This window comes from Geotrypetes seraphini, chromosome 5 (assembly GCF_902459505.1).
Source record: "Geotrypetes seraphini chromosome 5, aGeoSer1.1, whole genome shotgun sequence".
In the NCBI taxonomy this organism is placed as follows: domain Eukaryota; kingdom Metazoa; phylum Chordata; class Amphibia; order Gymnophiona; family Dermophiidae; genus Geotrypetes; species Geotrypetes seraphini.
Genome location: NC_047088.1, coordinates 194,135,845 through 194,160,493, shown reverse-complemented (window position 1 = coordinate 194,160,493; position 24,649 = coordinate 194,135,845). Strand labels below are relative to the sequence as shown.

At 42.9% G+C, this 24,649-nt stretch overlaps 1 protein-coding gene across 1 annotated transcript in view; it reads left to right on the top strand.

Moving 5' to 3' along the window:
- AGPS (alkylglycerone phosphate synthase) overlaps positions 1-24,649 on the top strand; it is a 300,029-nt gene that overhangs the window by 39,078 nt on the left and 236,302 nt on the right. The window contains exon 2 of the mRNA XM_033946176.1: positions 16,386-16,475. Coding sequence (XP_033802067.1) covers positions 16,386-16,475 — 90 coding nt within the window. The remainder of the gene's footprint in view (positions 1-16,385; positions 16,476-24,649) is intronic.

Below are 24,649 nucleotides of genomic sequence, written 5' to 3'. Positions count from 1 at the left end.
TTCAAGGGGGTCAAGCGTGGACTCCTGGCCCACTTGACATGGAATGACCCGCAATTGTTTTTCCTTCCCACATTTGGGACTATAACCGTGGCAGCATTGTCGGGCCTGGGAGTGCATGCTAGTGGAAATATTCAGTAACTTAGACATTATACCATGTAGTCTGACAAGAGCTTAAAGGGTGGAATCTTATCTCCGACAGAGAAGTAGTGAAATGCTGCTCCCGCTGATGGAAGTGGAAAGCATTGGGGGCCTACATCAGCTGTGCAGCAAGCTTGTGCGCATCTGAGGCAGGAAATGGAATGGCAGAGTTGGGGAGTTCCCGCATGGAGATGAGTTCAGTGGGGGACTCTGTAGGAATTGTGAAACTTGTTGAGGCAATCGTGGCTTCTGAGGGAGGCACCGAGCTATTATCAGGCTGTGGTGGGGTTGCAGGTGCTGAGAACCAGCAAGCTGGGAGTGCAGCAGGGAATGCGGTGGCTCAAGAGGCAAGGGCGGCTCAAGAGGCAAGGGGGTCTCAAGAGCCTTTTCCCTCAGAATTTGTGTGTCTGTTGCACTAAGCCTATCTTTTAAAGCAGGCTGGCTCGGTTTTTATGGAGTCTGCATCTCTTTTGGACCTTCTGGTGGAGTCGGCCCCAAAAGAGCACAGGATTCAGGATACCCTTTTGAGGACTTCATGGGCGATTTGCTTTCTCTGCAGTGTCTGTGGTGGTGGAATTGCTGGATTCCACCTCAGATCCCCTCCTTCCATCCTTTGTCCAAAGTTTGTGCTCCCTCCCTTCCTTCTGTGTCCCAATGCACCTCTTATTTCTCATGTCCCAAAGTGTCCCCCCTCCCTTCATTCTGTGTTCCAAATTCATGCCCCCTCCCACTTTCCTTTCTACCTTCCATCTTGTGTCTGAGATTTGTGCCTCCTCCTTCTGTGTCCTAATGCGCCCCCCTCCCTCCCTCCATTCATTCTGAATCCCAAGTTTGTACCCCCCTGCGGGTGAGTACCTGTGTTTTGGTTGGCTCTCTCCTCCTGCTGTCCTTCCAGCTGCACTTGTTTGTTTCGTAAAGCTGCGGGCACCACTCCTCAAAAAACCATTACTGGACTTTACCTGCCTATCCCATTATTGCCCCATCTTCCTCCTCCCCTCCTATCCAACTACTTGAACGTGCTATTCACCGCCACTGTCTTGACTTTCTCCATCTCAAGCTTTTCTCGACCCGCTTCAATTGGGCTTTCACCCTCTCCTTTCTACAGAAATTGTCTTTGAAAAAGTCTCCAATTACCTACTCCTGGCCAAATCTAAAGGCCTTTACTCCGTCTTCCTTGATCTATCAACGGCATTTTGACACTATGGATCACTGCCTACTCATCAATATGCTGTCTTTGCTTGGATTCCAGCACTCTTATCTCATTTTTTTTTCTTATCTTTTCCATCACACTTTTATGCTCTGGAGGATCCTCCTCCACTGCCATTCTGCTATTGGTCAGCGTACCTCAGGGCTCTGTCCTGGGACCTCTTCTATTTTTCATCTACACTTCTTCCCTTAGAGCTCTAATCTTCTCCCACAGCTTTCAGTACCATCTCTATGCTGACAACTTTCAACTTACCTCTCTACACCTGAAATTTCCAGGAATTTTCCAGGAATCCAGGCCTGAGTTTCAGCCTGCCTGGACAGCATTGCTACCTGGGTGTCTTGCCGCCGTCTAAAATTAAACATGGCCAAGACCGAACTCCTTATTTTTTCTCTTAAACCTGCATCTCCCCTTCCTCCGTTCTCTATTTCAGTGGCTAACGCTCTCATCCTCTCTCTCGTCAGCTCACAACCTTGGGGTCATCTTTGAGTCGTATCTTTCCTTCTCTTCGTATATCCAACAGACTGCCAAAACTTGTCACTTCTTTCTATACAATATTGCTAAAATCTGGACTTTCCTTTTTGAGCTACCAAGACCTTCATCCACACTCTCGTCACCTTTCACTTAGATCACTGCAACTTGCTTCTCACATGTCTTCCGCTAAGTCATCTCTCTCCCCTTCAACCTGTTCAAAATTTTGCTGCATGCCTCATATTCCATCAGTGTCGATATGCTCATGTTACCCCTCTCCTGAAGTTGCTTCATTAGCTCCTTGAGTCCACTTGCAAATACAGTTCAGACTCTTTTTACTAACTTACAAGGGTCTTCAATATCTATCCTCTTATCTCTCCTTCTACTCCACCCCAGGAGCTCCGTTCATCAGGCAAGTCTCTCTTGTCTGTACCCTTCTCCTCTATTGCCAACTTCAGACTTCGTTCCTTCTGCCTTGCTGCGCCGTATGCCTGGAACAACCTGCTTGACTAAGTGCATCAGACTCCATTTCTGGTGCTATTCAAATCCAGACTGAAAGACCACTTTTTCAAAGCTGCATTAAGTCCTAACCGTACCAACTTGTAAAGCAAACATATTGGTTTATCATTCCCTCTGTAGTCCTCTACCCTCTCTACCTCTTCATCCCTTTGTATTTCCCTACATGACCAGCATATATAAGGTGAGAGTGTGGTGCAGTGGATAAAGCTACAGCCTCAGCACCATGGGGTTGTGGGTTCTAACCCACGCTGCTCCTTGTGACCCTGAACAAGTTACCTAATCCCCCCATTATCTCAGGTACATTAGATAGATTGTGAGCCTTCTGGGACAGACAGGGAAAAATGCTTGAATACCTGAGTAAACTCATGTAAAACATTCTGAGCTCTCTGGGAGAATGGTATAGAAAACTGAATGAATAAATGATTCACCATTTTTGTCCAGTGTCTACCCTCTTTCCCTACCTCCTTATCCCTCTGTATTTCCCTACATGAGAAATATATTGATGCACCATTTTTGTCCATGTCTGTCATAATTAGATTGTAAGCTCTTTCGAGCAGGGACCGTCTCTTGCATGTTTACTGTACATTGCTGCATGAGTCTGGTAGCACTATAGAAATAATAAATAGTACTAGTAGTTTCTGTAGAGTGCAGGAAGCACATCCTGATTTCTCCTATTATATGTTAATGAAGTTTTCTATTCCATCTTTACCTATTCAGTTCAAGGTTGGTTTACATTACAAGAGGTTGGGTCAGTTACCATGGAAGCTACAATGAAGAGACTGATGTGGATATTCAATAGGGTTGCTAGTACAGATAGATCAGTATTACTACTAATACAGTTAGGTTATAGTTTCAAGTGCAAGTAGGTCATTGTTGGTTCTTTGTTTTGTAAAACTACTCCAAAGTATCTAGGGAAAAGGACACAAACAATCACAAAACCACCTCAAAATGCGCCCTAAATGGAACACTCAGGGGTCTTCTGGGTTCTTTGTTTTGTCCCAGGAGTTGCATTAGACAGTTTAGGAATGTGCTTTTACAATTACTGTTTCAGTTACTTCAGGGTTGGTTTCTGTCTTGGTACAGAAATGCTTTTAGAAGTTTTTTTTTGAACCTGAGATAGTGGTCACAAGATCGTAGTGTAAATGATAATTGGTTCCAGCATTTTGCTAATTGATATCGGATGGATATGTGCCTACAGCCTGGCAGCCCTAAGTAGGCCCGCTCTTACTATTGGAATCTAAGCAGGGCCTGGCTAGGATGGGTGACCACCTGGAAATACCAGGTGTTATAGGCTGAGGGGCCCTATGTTGGGCAGCATCAACATAGTGGAGCTGCACATTGTGCGAGAGAAGGCAATAGCAAACCATTCATGTACTTTGCCTTGAAACATCACAGGGTAGATTCCTCACTTTGGGTGTTGCTATGAGTCGGTGGCCGACTCAGTGGCATGATTCATCTATCCATTGGATGGATATGGTAATACAAAAAATGGTGTTACTGTCAGAATTAACTACTTAATGCAAACCTTTACTTGACAGAATGATATTTAGCCGAGATTATATACGGGAACACGAACCATTTAATTTACAAAATGAGCCTCAGAACTGTCTAGCAGAAACAACAAGCTCAGCTAGAACAAGTCACAAAGGGCTCCAAAAGTTAAATTAAAGGCTCCTCTGACCGGGAGAGAAACCCAGTAAAAAAAAAAAAGGGTCTCAAAGGACCCGTTGAGAAAAACCTGAGTTTGCCCCCAACGGTCAAGTAAAACTACAGTTTACAGAACTTCCTTACGACAGCAGTTTGTGCGTGCTTGGGTTAACTTCCTTCTTTCCTGAAGCAGCAGAATTTGGCGAAACAAGGCTCTTGTTAAAGGGGGAAGATCTTGAGCAGCTCCCATACTTTGATTAGATTACAAATACACATGTGAGGACAGCATGTTGATTGGCTGGCCCAGACCTTCTCTCTGATGTCAGAATTGACATCGGGGGTAAGGCTTCTGGGCCGCTGCACACGCCTGGCCCTTACTGGCAGTTCCTTCCATTCCGGTGCCACGCTTCTGAGCCAGGAGTCCCGTCTCTCCCCCCCCCCCCTCGGCTGCTGCTTTGTCGACGTGTCCTCACAGTGGCAGCAGTGGGAGGTAATTAAATCCAGTGGGTGGGCGGGCAGGGGGGCAGAAGAAGGCAGTGAGGGGAACATAGGAGGGAGAGAGAAAGGGACAATTGTTGGGTCTGAGGAAGGAAAGAAAAAAAAGAATTCACCAGACAACGGGGAAGGAAGAGGACAAAGGCTGGAAGGCATTGAGGGGGACATAGGAAGGAGGGAGGGAGGAAGGGACAATTGTTGAGCCTGAGGAAGGAAAGAAAGAAATCACCAGACAACGGGGGGAGGAAGAGGACAAAGGCTGGAAGACATTGAGGGGGACATAAGAAGGAGGAAGGGACAATTGTTGGGCCTGAGAAAGGAAAGAAATAAATCACCAGACAACAGGGGAGGAAAAGGACAAAGGCTGGAAGACATTGGGGGGACATAGAAAGGAGGGAGGAAGGAAGGAAGGGACAATTGTTAGGCCTGATGAAGGAAGGAAAGAAAGAAACATAGTAACATTTCATTACATTACATTAGGGATTTCTATTCCGCCATTACCTTGCAGTTCAAGGCGGATTACAAAAGAATTATCCAAGATGTATTACAACAAGAACTTACAAAAAAAAAAAAAATTGGTTTTTCAAAAAGAGTAAGAAATGGGTAAGGTTATTTGGGGTAGTTGGCTTTAGTGAGAGGTGGAGTTAGAGACTTGCGGTATTTCTTTTTTCAGAGTTTTCTTGAAGAGTATGTTCTTTATTTCTTTTCTAAAAGTCTTGTAGTCGAGGGATGCCGTCAGTTGATTGGCGATTTGGTTGTCTAGTTTGGCTGCTTGAGTGGCCAGGAGGCCATCATATAGTTTTTTCCGTTTGACCTCCTTAATTGGGGGGTATGAGAATGGGGTGTGAGTTTTCCTATGTCTGGTTGCGGTGTTGTGGATGAGGCGGTTATTCAGGTAGTTTGGACTGTCTCCGTATAAAGTCTTAAATAGTAGGCAGTAGAATTTAAATTGTATTCTTTCTTGTATGAGTGCGATTGGAGATATGCTTCTGTAATGTGAATGAGTAGATGAGTCTTAGTGCTGTGTTTTGGATAGTTTGTAGTTGTTTTGTTATGGTTGTAGGGCATGGGAGGTAGAGGATATTACAGTAGTCAAGTAGGCCTAGTATTAAGGACTGAACTATGAGCTGGAATTGAATTTTCTCGAAGAATTTCCGAACTTGTCTTAAGTTTCTCATGACTAAGAATTACTTTTGTATTGTTTTATTGATTTGCGGTTGCATGGTGCAGCATCTGTCGATAGTTATTCCTAGCAGTTTTAGGGTGGTTTGTATGGGGTAGTTGATTGCGTTGATTTCAATGTTGGTTATGGTTGGTATTTTGTTGTTTTCTAGGAGGATTAATTTCGTTTTATCTGGGTTCAATTTCAATTTGTGATCTTTCATCCAGGTTGCTATTGATTTTAGTGTTTGGTATATTGTGTTCGTCATGGAGAGTTCAGGTTGATCGAAGGGTATGAGAATGGTAATGTCATCGGCATAGCTGTAGGAGGTTATGCCTTGTTTGTCCAGGTGAGAGCTGAGGGAGGCTGTATAGAGATTGAAAAGAGTCGGGGATAGAGGGGAATCCTTAGGGAACTCCGCAGGGGTTTGACCAAGGTTCAGATTTTTGTTTGTCTGATTTTACTCTATAGGTTCTTGATTTAAGGAATCCTTCAAATCATGTGTATACTTTATCTGTGATAACTATTGTATCCAGGATTTGTAGTAGAATGTTATGGTCCACCAAGTCGAATGCAGCGGTAAGGTCTAGTTGTATGAGCATCATTTTTTTTTTCCTGTGCTGAGATGTTGTCTGGCTGTGTCCAAGAGAAATCCTAGTAGTGTTTCCGTGCTGAAGTTGTTTCTGAAGCTGGATTGTGTGGGATGGAGTATGTTATGGTTTTCTAGGTAATTGGAGAGGAATTTGGCAACTAATCCTTCTATTATTTTGACATAGAGTGGAATAGAGGCAATGGGTCTGTAGTTGGCTGTTTGGTCTATCGGTCCTTTGGGGTCTTTGGAGATCGGGGTGATGATAATTTCACTGAGGTTGGTAGGGTAGTAGCCGTTTATTAGCGAGATTTGTATCCAGTTTAGAAGAAGAGCGCGGAATTTTGTGCTGGATGTTTTTAGGAGATATGGTGGACAGTTGTTGAGTTCACAGGATGCATGGCTGTATTTTTTGTAGTATTTGTTGAATTCGGGCCATTGTATGTTGGGTAATTGAGACCATATTCTATCTGCTGCAGTAGAATCTCTATCTATGGGGAGAATTGTGAATTCGTTAGGATAGGTAGAGGTGTCATTGAGGGTAGCTCTTGCATTGATAATTTTATTTTGGAAGTGTTCTGCTAATAGAGTGGCTGGGGGGGGAGGGGGGGTAGTTGGAATCTAGGACAATACCAGGTGGACGTTAGTCTATGGCTCAGAAATATCAAAGAAGAGATAAGTTAATTTCATCATGTATTTTTAATGAGAATAACTAATGGGCAGACTGGATGGACTGTTCAGGTCTTTTATATGACGTCATTTACTATGTTACTAAACATTACCTTGCTTGCTGATAGCAACAGCATGCACAGCTGTGGGTCTTCCTTCTGCTGCATCCCGCTGCAATTTCCTGTCAGCTTCCAGGTATCAGAAGCTCCATGAGCTAGATGTCCAGAGGATGGTACTCTGGTTTCTGAGGGGGATAAATGAATTTCAGTTCTATCCACCCATTTTTGTGATTTCCATGGCCCTTGGAAGTGCCAGGCAACCTCGAGGCTTCCATTGCAAGGTGGATGAAGGTGGCTATTGAGTCTGTCTCCATCGACAAGAATCATCCGGTGCCTCAATTGCTGATGGCCCTTCTACTAGGGCTCAGGCCACTGCCTGGGTGAAGGCTCGGGCAGTGTCCCCTGAGAACATTTGCACAGTGGTGATTTTGGTAGTTGCTCCATTCCTTTGCTAGGCACTTCAGGCTAGATGTGTTGGCAGGGTCTGCTTGGATTTTGACAGAGCTGTCATTTGGGGGCTTTATCTTCCCCTGCCCAATAGACTGCTTTGGTATTTCCCCTTTGTGCAGATTGGTGGATCTGATGCTAAGAAAAGAAACTTTATCTTACTGGATAATTTTCTTTTCTTTAGTTAGCAACAACATTCTGCAATCCCACACTTGGAAGATCTTGCCCAGCTGTTCTGGGAGTGCTCGGTGCTTCCTTTTAAGTGCTTGAAAGAAAATCATTTTGTGATTTAACAGCCATGTGTCTGTGATATGGCTATATCCTGGTATACTTTGTGATTGTACCCAACAAATATTTTTTCAAGCCCACAGCTGCTAACAAATCCTAAGTGGCGAGTGACACTTTTCACACTGGTTGCTCAAGACCTGTGACTCACCTGCTTCTTTGTTCACTTGCATTAAACATTTATTCATTTTTATTAAAAAATGTTCTTTGTTTTCTAACCTTAGCCTTGATCTAATACTCTTAATAGAGGAACCACCGCCAACATGTTTTGCTACTTCTACATCAGGGTATGTTCCTACACATGAATTAAAATTATTACAAGTTTAAAGTAATATGGGCTAGATTCACTAAACTTACCGATCCTGTAACGATGGTAGCAAAACCGGTTTTGTGATCATTCATGTTCCCCGACTCGATTCACTAAACTGCTCTTTGATGAATCTCCTATCCAATCCGATCCACCCATGCAAATGAGTAAAACCCCATGCAAAATAGCCAAGCAATTGATTCACTAACAATTGCTTGGCTATTTTGCATTGGGTTTTACGATTGTAAAACCCGACTACTGAAGACAGCTCTGCCTGGGGGTTTTTTCCCCCATTTTTAAAAAAATGTCACTGATATTTTGTATGTATTCTCCATTATTGTCTTCCAGGCACTCGGTTCGAAGTTCTGCTAAGTCTACTAAAGTGTCTCGGAAGTAGAAGCATTCTTAGGCTTTGATACCTGAGCGGCACCGATCAGGTAAGGTGTCTAGCAAGAAGAAGCATTCTCGAGACCCTGGACGGGAACCAAGATGGTGGCGGATTAGCAGCCTGTGAAAGCGTTCTATCCCTCCCTTTTTTTTTTTTTTTTAACCTCTTCCAGAACTGCCTGAAGCCTTGGCGTTCTATACTGACGATCCTCATAATGCCGCATACTAAACGGAAGGGCTCTGTCCGGCTGAATCCCTCTTTGCCAGGACAGATGAGGATGGACCGCTTTGTGGCTAGCTCACCATCTGTTATCGGACTGGAGTTGCCTGCTTTTACTTCGGAGGAAGGAGCCTCAGGAGTTTTGGGGCTAGAAACATCTCTATCTCCTCCGTATTCTCTGCCCCCACCGCGCCCGATTTCAGAATACAGCGACGCTGTCACGTCTCCACTCCAGAGTGGGTTGGTGTAGACGCACGAAGAAGGAGCTGACCTGCAAGCTGGTGCCGACAATAGAGATGACCAAGGAGCGAATGATTCGAACTCCCCCGCAGTGGCTACGTTGGACAGAGTCTGGAGTGTTCTACAGAGGCTGGAAAAGGCTATTACCAAATCGACATTGGAATTTTCAACAGTCGTGAGTAAATTAGATGACTTAAGTAAATCGGTAGATTCCATTAAACAAGAAACAACTCATAAGACTGATCAGATGGGCAAAGAGATAACATCTCTTCAACATTTAACTGGGAACTTGGTTAAAGACAAACTCTATATTCAAAGAAAAGTGGAACAAATTAAAAATTTTAATAGAAGGTTAAATCTCAGGTTGTTGAATTTTCCTAAAGCTACAGGGGTATCACCGAGCGACATGTTTTAAAAAATACTTAACTGAAGTATTAACATTCCCACTTGAAACAATACCACCTGACAATTGAATATATTATCTTCCGGAAAAAAAGAAACTGGATAGCCAGCCTGAAGCTGAGAACTCACAAGTTATTGATATTAATAACCTTTCTGATTGGAAAAATCTTTAGAAATTCAATCTCGTCCTACTCTCCTTGTTTCATTTGTTTTTGAACAAGACCTAAATTCTGTGATGCGTATGTTTTTTCGTTTTTCTCAGGTTTTATTCCTTGGACAAATAATATGGGTCTATCCCGATGTGACTAAAACCACTCAGGAACATATGAAACTATTTTTAAGCATGAGACAAGAAGTTAAGGCATTAGGAGCTTCCTTTTTACTAAGTTACCCATGCAAATGATCAAATCTCAACTTTTCAACAGACCAAATCCTTAACGTACTCTGCTCCCCTTCCTTTTCCTTTAAGCTTGTTTGCTCCTCCCTTATAGCTTGTATGTATCTGTTTCCTTCTCTTAAATTCAATGTATATGCTTACCATATGTACTGTATATAGTCTTTTCCCTGACTTAAATTGTAAACGTATAACTAGTTTGACTTTATGATTGCACTACTATGTTCTTAAATTTCAACCACATTGTTTGTATTTCAACTAACTGTTGTGAACCGCCTAGAACTCCCTGGGTATGGCGGTATACAAAATAAAAATTATTATTATTATTGTTAAATACACAGGGACTAAATATACTTTTTTTGCCCCTGATCAGCTTAAGGTCTTTCTAGACGCCAGTAAGGTGCTCCAATAAATTCAGGGATAATTTAAGCTAATTTACAGATGTTGTTATAATCCGCTAAGCATATACTTTGACTGTTTCATATAATTCTAGTTGATCTCCTTATCTTTTCATTTCCTCCCTCTCTGTTTCTATAGTGGTCTGAGGAAGAGAAATTCTGTTACCTGGAAATTGTTAATTTTTTCTTTATTTGTTAATTCCTTTTCTTTGTATTGCCAGAACAAATGATTTCTTGTAATTATATTGTTAAAATGAATAAATAATAATAATTAAAAAAAGAAGCATTCTCAGACTTTAACGCCGGATCAACACGATGCAAAAATCTCCTGTGCTTCAGGATTCTGATTGATTTGACAACTCTAAGCCGGATCCCTCTCCATTGTCTACTGAGGCTGAAGACTCCCCTACATCTGACTCTCCTAGGTGTTCCCCAGTTCGGGAGGCATTTCCTACTGAAAAATTGTCTTTTTCAAAATTTATAAGGATGATGGGAAAGGACCTGTCGATACCACTGGAGGCCGATTCCAAATATAGTAAGGAGTATCTTGAGACGCTAGATTATGACCAGCCTCCCAAAGAGGCTCCCCCTGCATGGAATTTTGCGTAAGGCCTTCTATAAGAACTTAGAATCAGCTCTCTCAGGGCCGGTGGCTCCCAGAAAACTGGAATCCCTTTACAAGGTCATCTCTCTCACAGGTTTTGATAAGCCACAACTTCCCCATCAATCCCTGGTAGTGGAATCTACTTTGAAAAAGTCAGCTTCAGCGAATGTTTATTCATCTGTTCCTCTGGGGAGGGAGGGCAGCACTATGGATAAGTTCGGCAGGAGATTTTACCAAAATTCCATGTTGGCCAACAGGGTGGTCCATTATAATTTTTACTTCTGCTATTTAAAGCATCTCGTAAAACAGTTTCCTGCTTAACAGAAGTATATTCCTGCTCACAAAGTGAAGGGTTTTCAGCAGCTGGTTTCCTCTGTTCTGCAGCTACGGAAGTATCTATTGTGTTCTGCCTATGATACTTTTGAACTTACTTCCAGGCCTCTTCATGTCGGTGGCCATGAGGAGGCTAGCCTGGCTGCGTGTCTCTGACATGGACGTCAATCACCAGGACCGGCTTGCCAATGTTCCTTGCTTGGGTGACGAGTTTTTTGGGCACTCTGCATACACCGCCACACTGAAGCTCTCAGCTCACAAGACTTGTTGGGACATGTTAGTGAAACCAAAGAAGAAACCAGCCCCATCAAGACCCTTCAAACCTGTCTCCTCTTACTAAAGAATATTTTCAGCTAAGGGTCCACCACGACCTCAGGAGAGGAAGCAGAAACAACAGCAATGCCCTGCTAAACCTCAGCATGCTTCTTCGACCAAGTTAACACAGTCCTTTTGACCTGTTACTATAGAGCATAGCCTCAATCTCTATTTGTCATCCTCTTGTTCAGCCAATAAGGGGATGACTTCAGCTTTACATCCGTCGTTGGGAGCTTATCTCCTTGGACCTGTAGGTCCTGAAGATCATTCGGGAGGGTTACTCTCTCAGTTTCTCTGCTCTCCTTCCAGATCATCCTCCAAGAGAGTCTGCTTTCAACCCTCGCCAGTCCTCTCTTCTTCTTAAGGAGGTTCAATACCTTCTTCTCCTCAATGCTAACAAAGAGGTTCCTGTAGATCAACAAAACCTAGGGTTTTACTCTCGCTATTTTCTAGGCCGAAGAAGACAGGAGGTCTGCAACCAATCTTAGATCTCAGAGCCCTCAACAAGTTTCTGGTCAGAGAAAAATTTTGAATGCTATCTCTAACCACGCTGTATCCCCTCTTGGCTCACAACAATTGGCTATGCTCTCTGGATCTAAAGGAAGCCTACACTTATATCCCAATTCATCCGGCTTCCAGACAATATCTCGTTACCACTACCAATACAGGGTCTTACCTTTTGGTCTGGCATCTTCCCCCAGAGTCTTCACGAAGTGTGTGGTGGTGGTAGCAGCGGCTCGGTCTCCAGTTTTTCCCTATCTGGACAATTGGCTCATCAAACATTCTTCACGTCAAGATGATGTTGTAGCAACAAATCACACCATCTTGTTTCTTCAGAACTTGGGATTTGAGATCAATTTCCCCAAGTCACAGCTTCTGTTTCAAAGCCTCCAATTTATAGGGGCTCTTCTCGACACTACTCAAATGAAGGCATTCCTTCCCCAAAATCGTCAGGATGCTTTGATCCAACTTTGTCATCAGGTGGACCAACTTCAGTCCATCTCAGCCAGACAAATGATGGTTCTTCTGAGCCATATGGCATCGACGGTCCATGTAACCCCTCTTGCGAAGCTCCATCTCCGAACGCCTCAATGGACTCTGGCTTTTCAGTGGTCCCAAACGACAGATCCTCTTTCACAACACATTTCTGTGATATTGTCTCTTCAACAGTCGCTGCAGTGGTGGATGATTTCATCCAATCTCTCCAGAGATCTGCTGTTCCACACGCCTCCCCATTCAAAAATTTTGACCACTGATGCGTCCACTTGTGCCCCCTGGATGGCCTTCAGACACAAGGTCATTGGTCCAACAAAGAACAGAACTTTCAGAACTTTCATATCAATCTTCTGGAACTCAGGGCGATTTATTATGCTCTCAAAGCTTTCCAACATCTCATCCACGATCAAGTCCTCTTGCTGTGCATAGACAATCAAGTAGTGATGTATTATATAAACAAGCAGGGAGGGACGTTGAAAGAACACTTTTGAAAGGATAGGTTTTCTGTCTCTGTCTATGAAAGGACACATTTAAAAAGGACACACATATTTTATGTCTTTTGTTCCTGCCTGTGCTGGAAGTAATCAAATGCAGAATGTTCGTGTGTACTCTCTTGATGGTTTGGGAAGAGGTCATTTAATCGTGTTAACGAAGTTTCGTCTTTAAGACAATAAAGGCTCAAACCCCCCTGCCATGTACATATCCTGCTCACACACCCCCTCCCCTCTCTTGTCCATCCCCCTTTTCCTGTGATGGTTACCACTGACCCATGTGAAAGATATATAACTGAATGTACTGTGAAAATAAAACAGGCAAAATCTCTTTAGAATACTGTCTACGTATCTTTCTTTCTAAGGGGAATTGCCTCCAGATGACAAGAGTGTTTTGCAGGGCAGTTTCGGGACCAAGAAACAGATCTTGTTCATTTCAGACGTGATCTCTTCTCCTTTGCCAGGAAGCTCAAAAGATTTGGCTATGGGCCACTGCTCGGAATATCTTCCTCAGGGCAGTTTACATACAGAATTGCTTAGCAGACAAACTCAGTCAAAATATATAGAAAAGGGGCAAACACTTTAAGCAGAAAATATACTTAAAGGAGAGTGACTAAAGAAATGTTGCACAAATAAAAAAGTCACTACATCACAATTGCATTAGTGTTACTGTGTTGCTCATATAACATTCAGTAGAACTCTGCTCAGAGACATGAAGGCAATTTGTTCCGCCTCACCACCCAATCATTGCAGTGTTCAAAAAATGTGTATATATAGCCTTGCTTCCACTTGTATATTGCTAGCTATTACAGCTATGCTAAGCTTTCCATCCAAGTAACAAATGATTGAAAAATAGTTTGAAAAACTTAACTTTAGTATGTGGCTGGTTCCACATACCAGTCACATACTAAAGTTAAGTTTTCAAACTTAACTTTACGGTAAGTAACTCTGCTATTTCTCCTTTGTACATGTCTATTACTTGCCTTCATTGGAGTTAGATGTTTATTCTAAAACAGTTGTGACACTAAAAACTACTGTTTTTAACTGAATAAAAGACAAAACGTACATATAATTTAATTGTTGCTGACAATGATGTAAGGGAAATAGATGCAATGATGTGGCTACCAGGGTGGAATAGAGGGGTGAGTTGCAACATTTTCATTTGAGGCTAGTGATAGAAGTAGGGACCAGTTATAGAGATTTCAAGTACTTGACTTCTGGTTCTCACTCTCCCCAACCTGTAGTACATGTAGTTGTTAAGAAAAACACAAGCATGTTGTCTGTCAAATTTTTGGTGACACGCCTCCCAGCTGTTAATGACACATCAATGTGTCCCGAGTACACATTGGTTGAGAACTACTGCTCTATAATATATCACATTATAATATTGCCAGCATTTTTTCTATCTTTACATATATAAATTTGAAGTAGCACAGAGGTTTCAAGCTTGTGCTAACTTTAATTATGAATGAATCTTAGCATACAGTAGGTCGCCAAATTATTCTTTATTTTATTTTATTTTATTTTTATGTGCTCCCATCATGTGTTCTTCCCTAAATGTTTCTTTTTCCTTTCTTTAAAGATTGTAGTTCATTCCCCTTGCCTTTTGTACCAGTTTGTATTAGAACGTATATAATTAATATACAATGTCTTGTTTTGTCCTCCCCTTTTTTTATTTTTATTAAAAAAAATTGTTATACACATTGAAATATAAACTTGAAACTTGATACAGTATATTTGTGTCTGTATACAAATATAAACAGTAACAGCATACTTCAGCAAAGCCATACACCTGATTTGGAATCTTCTAAAAGTAGATTTTTTTTTTAGGATATTCATGTTGTATTTTACCTTTCTTCAGGTCTGATGTGATGAATAAGATAATTTGAGAAGTTATTTTTAATATGCAATTTGGGTTTGAGCAGGAGTTGTATCAGGAATCCTAAGAGAAATTAAAAAAAAAAAAATGCCATCTGAGTTTGTGGAGAACCTATTCCTAATACCTTTCCTGTGGACAGCAAACTAGAAATTGACTTCTGTGTGACTGTTGAGTGCAGTGAAGTTGTGTTCTGATACTTCAGAATCCATTTAAGTTGATTGGTGTTTTGCACGTACCTAATTAACATAAAAGTCAAAATTTTCCAAATGAAACTTCCTACGCGTATTCAGGGTCTCTAGCCCTGTTGCTTTTGTCAAGATTGTGGTTACAGCAGTGTTTCTAGTCACTTATGAAACTTGTACACTTCATAGCATTCTTTTCTCAAATCTGAGGTATATTTTAATAATCTGCTTAAGTGCTGCAATCATTGTTTTGCATTCACATTTATCTGAGTAAAAGTACATAGGAGATGAGAGGAGGAGACATTCAGTGTCCTAATTGTTGTCTGCCTTACCAGTCTAAAAGTCATAAGAACATAAGAATTGTCATACTGGGACAGACCGAAGGCCCATCAAGCCCAGTATCATGTTTCCAGCAGTGGTCAAACCTAGGAATAAGCAGTGGATCTCCCCAAGCCATCTCAATAATGGCCTATGGACTTTTCTTTTAGGAAATTATCCAAACCTTTTAAAAATCCTGTTAAGCTAACTGATTTCACCATATTTTCTGGCAATGAATTCCAGAGTTTAATTATATGTGTGAAGAAATATTTTCTCTAGTTTGTTTTAAATCTACTACTTAGTAGCGTCATCGCATACCCCCTAGTCATCATCTTTTTGGAAAGAGTAAACAAGCGATTCAGCCTGTACAATAGAGTGATACAAGGGCATTTATAAGTTATTTTTATGAACTGTGTAACTTAGACTAGGTAGAGAAGCCATGATTTTTCTACCTCTTGGATAAATGTTTTTAGTTCTACTTTTACTGTTGTCTAAATGCATACCTGTAGTTTGAGAATGATTGTATGAATTCAGTCATTCACTGTAGACCTGCAATTTTTTATGGTAGAGAGGTACTGCCACCCTGTGGATGAATGCATTTACTATTTTTCTATTTCCTGAACTGCTATTTTCTGCTGCAATACGGAACTAGTTTTACTGTTTACTTTGAAGCAGTGTATACTGTTATCAAGCAGTTTCACTGACATTGTGTAATACTAATTTGTAATACTGTACTATTTATTACATTTGAAGAAGAAATTTTTTAAATATATGTTTTAAGCACAATAGACCATCCATAATACTGGGATATGTTAATATAGTGTGAATGATGGGGCTTCATTTTTTTTAACTAATTGAAACTTCTTTTATAAGCCTTTTCATTATTGTAGCAATTCAGTTAACATTCATATATGCCATTTTATGTGTTTGAAATAATTTTACCACAGTAACCTAAAGCATCCTTACTCGTTGGAAATATCACTGCCTTACCGTTCTTGCCATGCAAAGGCCTATCTGTGCAAACCATCTGTACTAGACAGTGTTGTATGCATATCTATCTATTTATTGTTGGGAAATACTGCTGCTGAGAAAACTAGAATGAAAGCTAGTCATTGCTTCCTTGAACGATTTGTGTATTTTACTGCCTTAAAGTCTTAATTTTTCTTTATGTGTGAAAAGCAGCATATTAACCTTTGCTATCCTGGGTTTAATCTGTGCATCTTTTCTTTGACAGGCAAGAAGTCTTGAAGTGGAATGGATGGGGCTATAATGATTCCAAGTTTATATTCAATAAGAAGGGACAAGCAGAATTTACTGGAAAAAGGTAATGAAGAGAAGCTTACCCTAACTTCTCCTCTCCTTTTTGTAATTGCTGGCATCACTGACTGGAAGGTGTTCTGTTTGACATTTAGTTTCATTGCACTTCACAGTCCCTTGTAAGATGAGTGCTTTATAGTCACTTGCAGGTTAGTCTGGCATTTAATGTGCACCAAGTTTAAATTTGTCAGTACAGAAGCACATTTCTACTACTATTTATTATTTCTATAGCGCCACCAGACTCATGCAGCGCTGTACATTAAACACACAAGGGGGGGTCCCTGCTTGAAAGAGCTTAAGTCTGATTATGAAAGACACACCGGACAAAAATGATGAATCATTTTGCCCATGTTTCAAAAACTCTTGATTTTAATGAAAGGGACAGAGGAAGGGATTTGATATACCACCTTTCTGTTCTACACTTAATGGCTTACATTTATTACAGTATATACTCAAATATAAGTCAATCCGAATATAAGTCGAGACCCCAATTTCCCCCCAAAAGGAGGAAAAATGGTTGACTTGAATATAAGACGGGGGCTTAATATTCAAATGCCCTGCCCTGCCAGGCTCTGCACCCAGCCCTGTTCCCTTCCTTACCAGACTCTATACCCAGACTCCCTCACTCCCTGCCAGGCTCTGTACCCAGCCTCCCTCACTCCCTGCCAAGCTCTACACCCAGCCCTCTTCCCTCCCTGCCCTACCAGGCTCTGTACTAAGCCCCCTCACTCTTTGCTAGGCTCAGTACCCAGCCCCCCCTCACTCCCTGCCAGACTTTGCACTCTGTCTCACCTTCCTACCCTGTACCCTCTCTGGTGGTTTAGTGGTAGGCTGGGACAAGAGGGATGCCTCCTGTCTCCCGTCCCAGCCAACTAACAATTTTTTTTTTACCCCCCCCCCCCCCCCCCAAGTGGGATGAGAACTAGTGGCAGCCATTCAGACAGTGGTGCAGGGCTGAGTAGGAAGCACGAAAAGCTCAGAAATTGAGAAGTTTTTAAACTAAGAAGAAGGGGAAAGCTGACAGTCGACCAAGAGTCGATGGTTTGGGAAACGGTATACCCAGAGGATACCATGCAAGAAGATTGCAGGGAAGACTCACCGGATCATAGGCAAGATAGAAATCCTGATGGATTGAAAGGGACAGAAGTGAGTGAGACAGAAGGGGGAAGGAAATGCAAGAAAGTAACAGGCCGCAAATTTAAGTGTATGTACACAAACGCAAGGAGCCTAAGGAATAAGCTGGGTGAATTGAAGCTATGGCACAAAAAGACAACCTAGACATCATCGGCATCACGGAAACATGGTGGAATGAGGAAAACGTCTGGGACACTGCTACCGGAATACAAGTTATACCGTAGAGACAGAGTAGGACAAAAAGGTGGGGGTATTGCCCTATACATAAAAGAGGGAATTAAGTCTACTGGAGAGAACACGCTGGAAACGAACAATAAGCTAGAGTCTCTATGGGCCAAAATACCGGGAACAATACGAAGATTGACATCTACTACCGACCTCCAGGGCAGTCCGAAGAGACTGATGGAGAAATGATGGACGAGATTAAACACGAATGCAAGGGAGGCAATGCAGCTATCTTAGGCGACTTCAATTATCTGGGGATAGATTGTAACCTAGGCACCTCCAGTTACAGTAGGGAGACCAAGTTCCTGGATGCTGTAGGTGATTGCTCCCTGGAACAACTTGTCAAGGAAAATACGAGAGGAAATGCAATTCTGAACTTAATTCTAAATGGACTATGAGGACCGGCACAAGGTATAGAAGTAGAAAAAACATTGGGAAATAGTGATCACAATATGATCCACTTCAACCTGGACACAGGAACAAAAAATCAATCCAGAATGATGGCCACGGCACTGAACTTCCGAAAAGGGAACTACGAAGAAATGAGTCATGGTGGGGAAGAAGAATAGGAAGAGGATAAGCACTGTAAAAATACTGGAGCAAGCATGGTCCCTTTTTAAGGACACAGTAACCGAGGCACAAAATCTATATATACCACGTATCAACAAGGGTTCCAAGAGGAAAAAGAACAAGGAACCGACGTGGCTCACTGTAGCAGTGAAGGAAGCGATCACAGACAAGAAGACTTCGTTTAAGGAATGGAAAAAGACAAAAATGGACGAAAACTGGAAAAAAGCACAATCAGCATCAAAGCAGGTGCCATAAGGCGGTGAGAGGGGCCAAAAGAGACTATGAGGAAAAAATAGCCAAGGAGGCAAAAAATTTTAAGCTGTCCTTTTGATATATTAAGGGGAAATGACCCGTGAAGGAAGCAGTGTGGCCGTTAGATGACCATGTAATAAAGGGAGTACTAAAGGAGGACAAAACCATCGCCGACAAACTGAACACATTTTTTGCGTCTGTATTTACCGAAGAGGATATATCTAATGTACCAGAAGCCGACAGGCTATACACAGGAAGCAAAGACGGGAAACTAATAGGGTCGATGGTCAGTCTAGAAGAGGATGCAGGCAGACTGATAGGCTTAAAAATGATAAATTCCCGAGACCGAATGGCATCCACCCAAGGGTAATGAAGGAACTGAAAGGGCTTATAGCTGAACTGCTTCATCTAATAGCCAATCTGTCGATCAAATCAGGAAGGATTCCGGAAGACTGGAAAGTGGCGAATGTTACGCCGATCTTCAAGAAAGGTTCGAGGGGAGATCCGGGAAACTACAGACCAGTGAATCTGACTTTGGTACCGGGAAAGATGGTAGAGGCACTGATAAAAGACTGCATCATTGATCACCTTTGATGGACACAATCTGATGAGGACCACCAGCACAGCTTCAGCAAAGGGAGATCTTGCTTGACAAACTTACTGCACTTCTTTGAGGGAGTAAACAGGCAGATAGACAAGGGTGACCCGGTCGACATTGTATATCTGGATTTTCAGAAGGCATTTGACAAGGTCCCACATGAACGACTACTTCGAAAAATTGTGAGCCATGGAATCGAGGGAGATATACTCGTGGATTAAAAACTGGTTGGTGAATGGGAAACAGAGAATGGGGGTAAATTGACAATACTCGGACTGGAAAAGTGTCACGAGTGGAGTGGCTGCAGGGTTTGGTGCTCGAGCCCGTGCTCTTCAACATATTTATAAACGACCTGGAAATTGGTACGACGAGCGAGGTGATTAAATTTGTGGACGATATAAAGTTATTCAGAGTAGTGAGGACACAGGATTGCGAAGACCTTGAGACATAAACACGCTCGACGAATGGTCTGCGATATGGCAAATGAGATTCAACGTGGATAAATGCAAGGTGATGCAAGTCGGTAACAAAAATCTTATACATGAATACAGGATGTCCGGTGCAGTACTTGGAGAAACCCCCCAGGAAAGAGACTTAGGAGTACTTGTAGTCAAGTCAATGAAGCTGTCCACGTAATGTGCAGCGGTGGTGAAAAGGACGAACAGAATGCTGGGAATGATTAAGAAGGGGATCACAAACAGGTTATGCCGCTGGATTACATCTGCACATGTGCGGACATCAATGTGATGATGTCACGCATGTGTGTGATGTCATCATGTCAACATCTGCACATTTTCGGGTGCCCTCCAGCCGCGGCCCCAAGATTAGTGTGCCAGCAGCTTTAAAAGTTTGTGACACTGGTCAGTGAGCAGAAGGAGCTGCACTCAGTCTACCACTAATCATTTGGTGAATCCTCTATTATCGGTATACATGGAAAAACACAATCTTCTTGGCTTGGAGAGAGAATTGTCTAGTGTCTTAGGTACATTTTAGCCTGTTTGATGCAGTTACCTTTTGAAAACCAGAAAGTGAAATTTTAAAATCATAAAGCAGTGCATAGAATTCTAGGAAAGCATTAGAGAGCTGTTGAGCCTATTTTGTCACTTTTTAAAATGCATTTTAGACTACTGTAGTATGTAGGTATATTAGGTTAGCTTCATAGTTTTTTCTTGTGAAAAAATGAAAATTCCTTCATTTAAGCTTGCACATAAATATTATATTACATTAAATGATTACTATTTCACCATTAACTTGCGGTTCAAGGCGGATTACATATGAGTTGTCAGGACATTTAGGAGTATGTTAGGAGTTGTCTGGACATATTCGGAGGTGCTAAGGGTGAAGTGCATTGCAAATGGGGCTTGAGATGGATCTTGCTGTGTTAGTTTGTCTTTATGGAGTTTTTGAATAGCAGGGTTTTTATTTCTTTTCTGAAGGTTTTATAGTCTGCGGTCGAGATCAGTAAGTTGGATAGTTGGTGGTCTAGTTTTGCTGCTTCAGTGGCTAGGAGGGCATCGTACATTTTTTTTTGTTTGACATTTTTGATTGGAGGATGCGTGAATGGTGCGTGGGTTCTCCTATGTCTGGTTGTGGTGGTTTGAATTAGTTGGTTGTTCCAGTAGGCTGAGCTGTCTCCGTTTATGGTTTTGAATAGTAGGCAGTAGAATTTGAAAAGTATTCTTGCTTGTATTGGGAGCCAGTGTGAGTCGAGGAATGTCGCTGTGATGTGTTCGTATTTCCTCAGTGAGTAGATAAGTCTTAGAGCTGTGTTTTGTACTGTTTGTAGTTGTTTTTATCATGGTTGCGGAGCAAGGGAGATAGAGGATGTTGCAGAGTTGTGACAATACTACAAGAAAATAGGGATGGTCTAATGTTTTTAAATGAAAATATTTGGATACAGGAGACGTCTGTAATGTTGTGTTGGGCTTGGGACCAGCTTTCATTCTCATACCTTTCTTGTCTTTTTTTTTTTCTTGCGATTGTTTTGAAATTCTAAGGGAATACAATCCTGGTCCTAAAATATTATAGTGCACTTGTAAGTACATTACATTTGTAACTGTTTCAGCCCTTTAGTGATTGTTTTCAGTGAGTCAATTTGTAATATTTAATGAAATATTATTTTAATTGTTGTGTGAAGTAAAGCAAGAACACCTTGGTAGAGATTGTCTGTCTGTGACCTATTATCAGGAGACAAACTGCCAATCAATGAGATAATGTTTCATTTTATCCTGAGTTGTCTAGACCTGTGTTCTTCAACCTTTTTACCCCTATGGACCGGTGGAAATAAAATAATTTTGTGGACCAGCAAACTACTAAGGGGGGATTCACTAACGTCACGGATCTGATTTGATCCGTGGCTGGGTGACCAATTCACCAAGTCTCCTCATGCAAATTATTGCAATTGGAGGCATGCCCCAAACCAACCACAAGGATCACTGAAGAGCGATCCCGATGCACGCGCAGACCATCTTCTTTGCCTGTAGATGGTCTGCACATGCTCTCCGTGCAAGGAAGAGCTGGAAACTTTTTTCTTTTTTCATGAGCCCGTGGTTTTAACAGAACAGAACACGCCATAGTGCAACCCCGCTTTAAATCCGCGGGTTAAAACCACGGGCTTGCACTGCAGGGAAGAGTGGCAGAAAGCAGCAGAGTCAGGGCTGCAGAGATCCAGAGTCGGGGCAGCAGAGAGCAGGAGAGCCCTTCCCTGCAGTGTGAGCTGGGAGAGTCGGGGAGGCAGAGAACAGGGCAGTTTTGGGGGAAGTATGGTTGGGATTTCAGGGCTGCAGGGCGGTTTACTTTGGGGCAAGTTTCATTGGATTTTAGGGCTGCAGGGCTGGAATTTCAGGGAGGCATGGAGCAGGAGATTCGGCAGGGACGTGAGCAACTGGTCCTCAGCAGTTGCTTCTGTTTGGATCGGCCATCCCAATCAGTGTTCCTTCATTGGTTTAGTGAATCACTGCCTTCCTACCTATGTATGCATTTCCCCTCATTTGCATGTGCGGATTGGATCCGGTGCGGATAGGATCGGCCAGAAGGTTAGTGAATTGGGTCGAGGTTGCAAACTGGTCGGGACACGATCGGTGAGCTTAGTGAATCTAGCCCTAAGACAAACAAAAAACCCCGTCCCATCCTTGCAGCTCGGTCCCCGTCCCTTCCCCGTGAACTTGGTCCCCATCTCCATCCCGTGTACAGGGAGTGGGGAAAGAGAGAGAGAGAGAGATCCATGGTGCATCTCTCCTACTCCCTCTACTGCCATAGCCAACATTTTTCCCTCTCTCATCCCCCGGATCATGTGCAGCATTTTTCACTGTTGCCCACCAGCCCCATGCTCAACATTTCTCCTTCTATCACCCCCTCTCCAGCACCATGCCACACCTCTCCCTCCATCACTATGTCCAACATTCCATCCCCTTGCATCCCCTTCAATCTGTCCCTCTCCACCACCATATCCAACATTTCTCCCTCTCACCCTTCTCTTCCCCATGTATTTCAGGCAATTTGGAATTCTCTAAAAGTTTTCAGTGATTGGCTAATGAACCAAATTTTTCTAATTCAAACAGACAATCAGGTTACTACTACTATTAATTATTTCTATAATTTACTACATCTACAAGTAGGGAGACATAGGATCATAACTCTTGTGTCAGGAAGTAGTTGAGATGTGACAGTGGGCTCCCAGTCAAGACATAGTGCTCAGGGCAACATGTCTTGACAGGAAAAACTGAAATTACTGCCATTATTTCTTCCCTCCCTCTCCCCCATCTCTCTATGTCCCAACAATTTTCCTCTTTCTTCCTTTCCCCATGTGCACTGTCTTTCCCTCTCACTTACACATTCATCCCCAACAATTCTCCCTTTCTATCCCAAGTTCATGCCTCCTCTCTTCCTTCTGTGTGTCCCGAGTTCGTGTCCCCCTTCCTGCCTTCCAACCTTCGACCCAAATTCATGCCCCTCCCATGTCCCAATGCGCTCCCCCCCTTTCTCCCTTTGTCCCACATTATCCCTTCTCTCCCTTACTTGTAAGGGGCCGTCCAGCTGGGCATGCCCCCCTCTGCCGAAGCCGGATCAGTGTCCCCTGCAAGCGCATGTCCATCTTCCTTCTGGCTTGGCTGCTCCTTATCTTCAGTGCCAGCTGCACTTGTTTGCCGGGACAGTGCTCAGTGGCTCTTGCACGCTGCATACTGCTGACCTGGTTCTGGGTCAGCCATGTGCAGCGTGCAAGAGCCACTGTGCTCTGTCCCGGCAAACAAGTGCAGCTGGCGCTGAAGATAAGGAGCAGCCAAGCCGGAAGGAAGACAGACACGCGCTTTCAGGGGACACTAATTCTTCATGGACTGGCAAGAAATTTTTGCGGACTGACACCGGTCTGCGGACAGGCGGTTGAAGAACACTGGTCTAGACTACAACATTATGATTGAAAAGTTTGACAGAAGTGTTGTTGGTTTCTGTTTTGGCAGATTTCTTGCTACTTGCCTTTGAGTTGTAATAGTACTATTTTGGTGCATAAAAACTTGTTAGCATGCTAGAAAAGTGAATAACACACAATGTACTTCAGAAGCTTTTCATACAAATTCCAGCCCTACACATTTATCCTTGGTGGGAGTACCATATTTTTCGCTCCATAAGATGTACTTTTTTCCCCCCAAAAGTGGGTGGAAATAAGGGTGTGTCTTATGAAGCGAATATACCCCCGGGCGGTACCTTTAAATTGTGGAGGTCAGTGGACTGCTGAATGTTGGGGCCCGCTGTGCACAAACGCGCTATTGCCTGGGCCTGCGACACTTCCTAATTGTACTGGTTGCTGGTGCTTCGCTGGATGGCTGCCTGCTGTTTACCGGCATGTTGGGGCCAACGGCACACAAGTGCACTGCTGCATGGGCACGTGCCACTTCTGAATGGCTGCCTTAGTTCTCGCTAGCTCCTCACAAGAATTGAGGCAGCCATTCAGAACTGACGCGTGCCCACGCAGCAGCGCGCTTGTGCGCCACTGGCCCCGACATGCCGGTAATCAGCAGGTAGCCGTCCAGCAAAGCACCAGCGACCGGCACAATTAGGAAGTGTCGCAGGTCCAGGCATTAGTGCGCTTGTGTGCTGTGGGTCCTGACAATCAGCAGGCAGCTGTCCACCAACCTCCACAATTTAAAGGTACTGCTGGGGGGCTGGGATGAAATTTAAAGGTGCTGAGACAGAATTTAAAGGTGCTGGGGGTATGTAAAAGTGATGATTGATTGATTGGGGGGCTGGGATGGAATTTAAAGGTGCTGAGAGGCTGGGATGGAATTTAAAGGTGTTGGGTATATATTAGTATACAATTTGGTTCAGAATGGTTTTTTTTTTCTTGTTTTCCTTTTCTAAATCTGGGGTGCGTCTTATGGAGTGAAAAATATGGTATATTTTCTTTG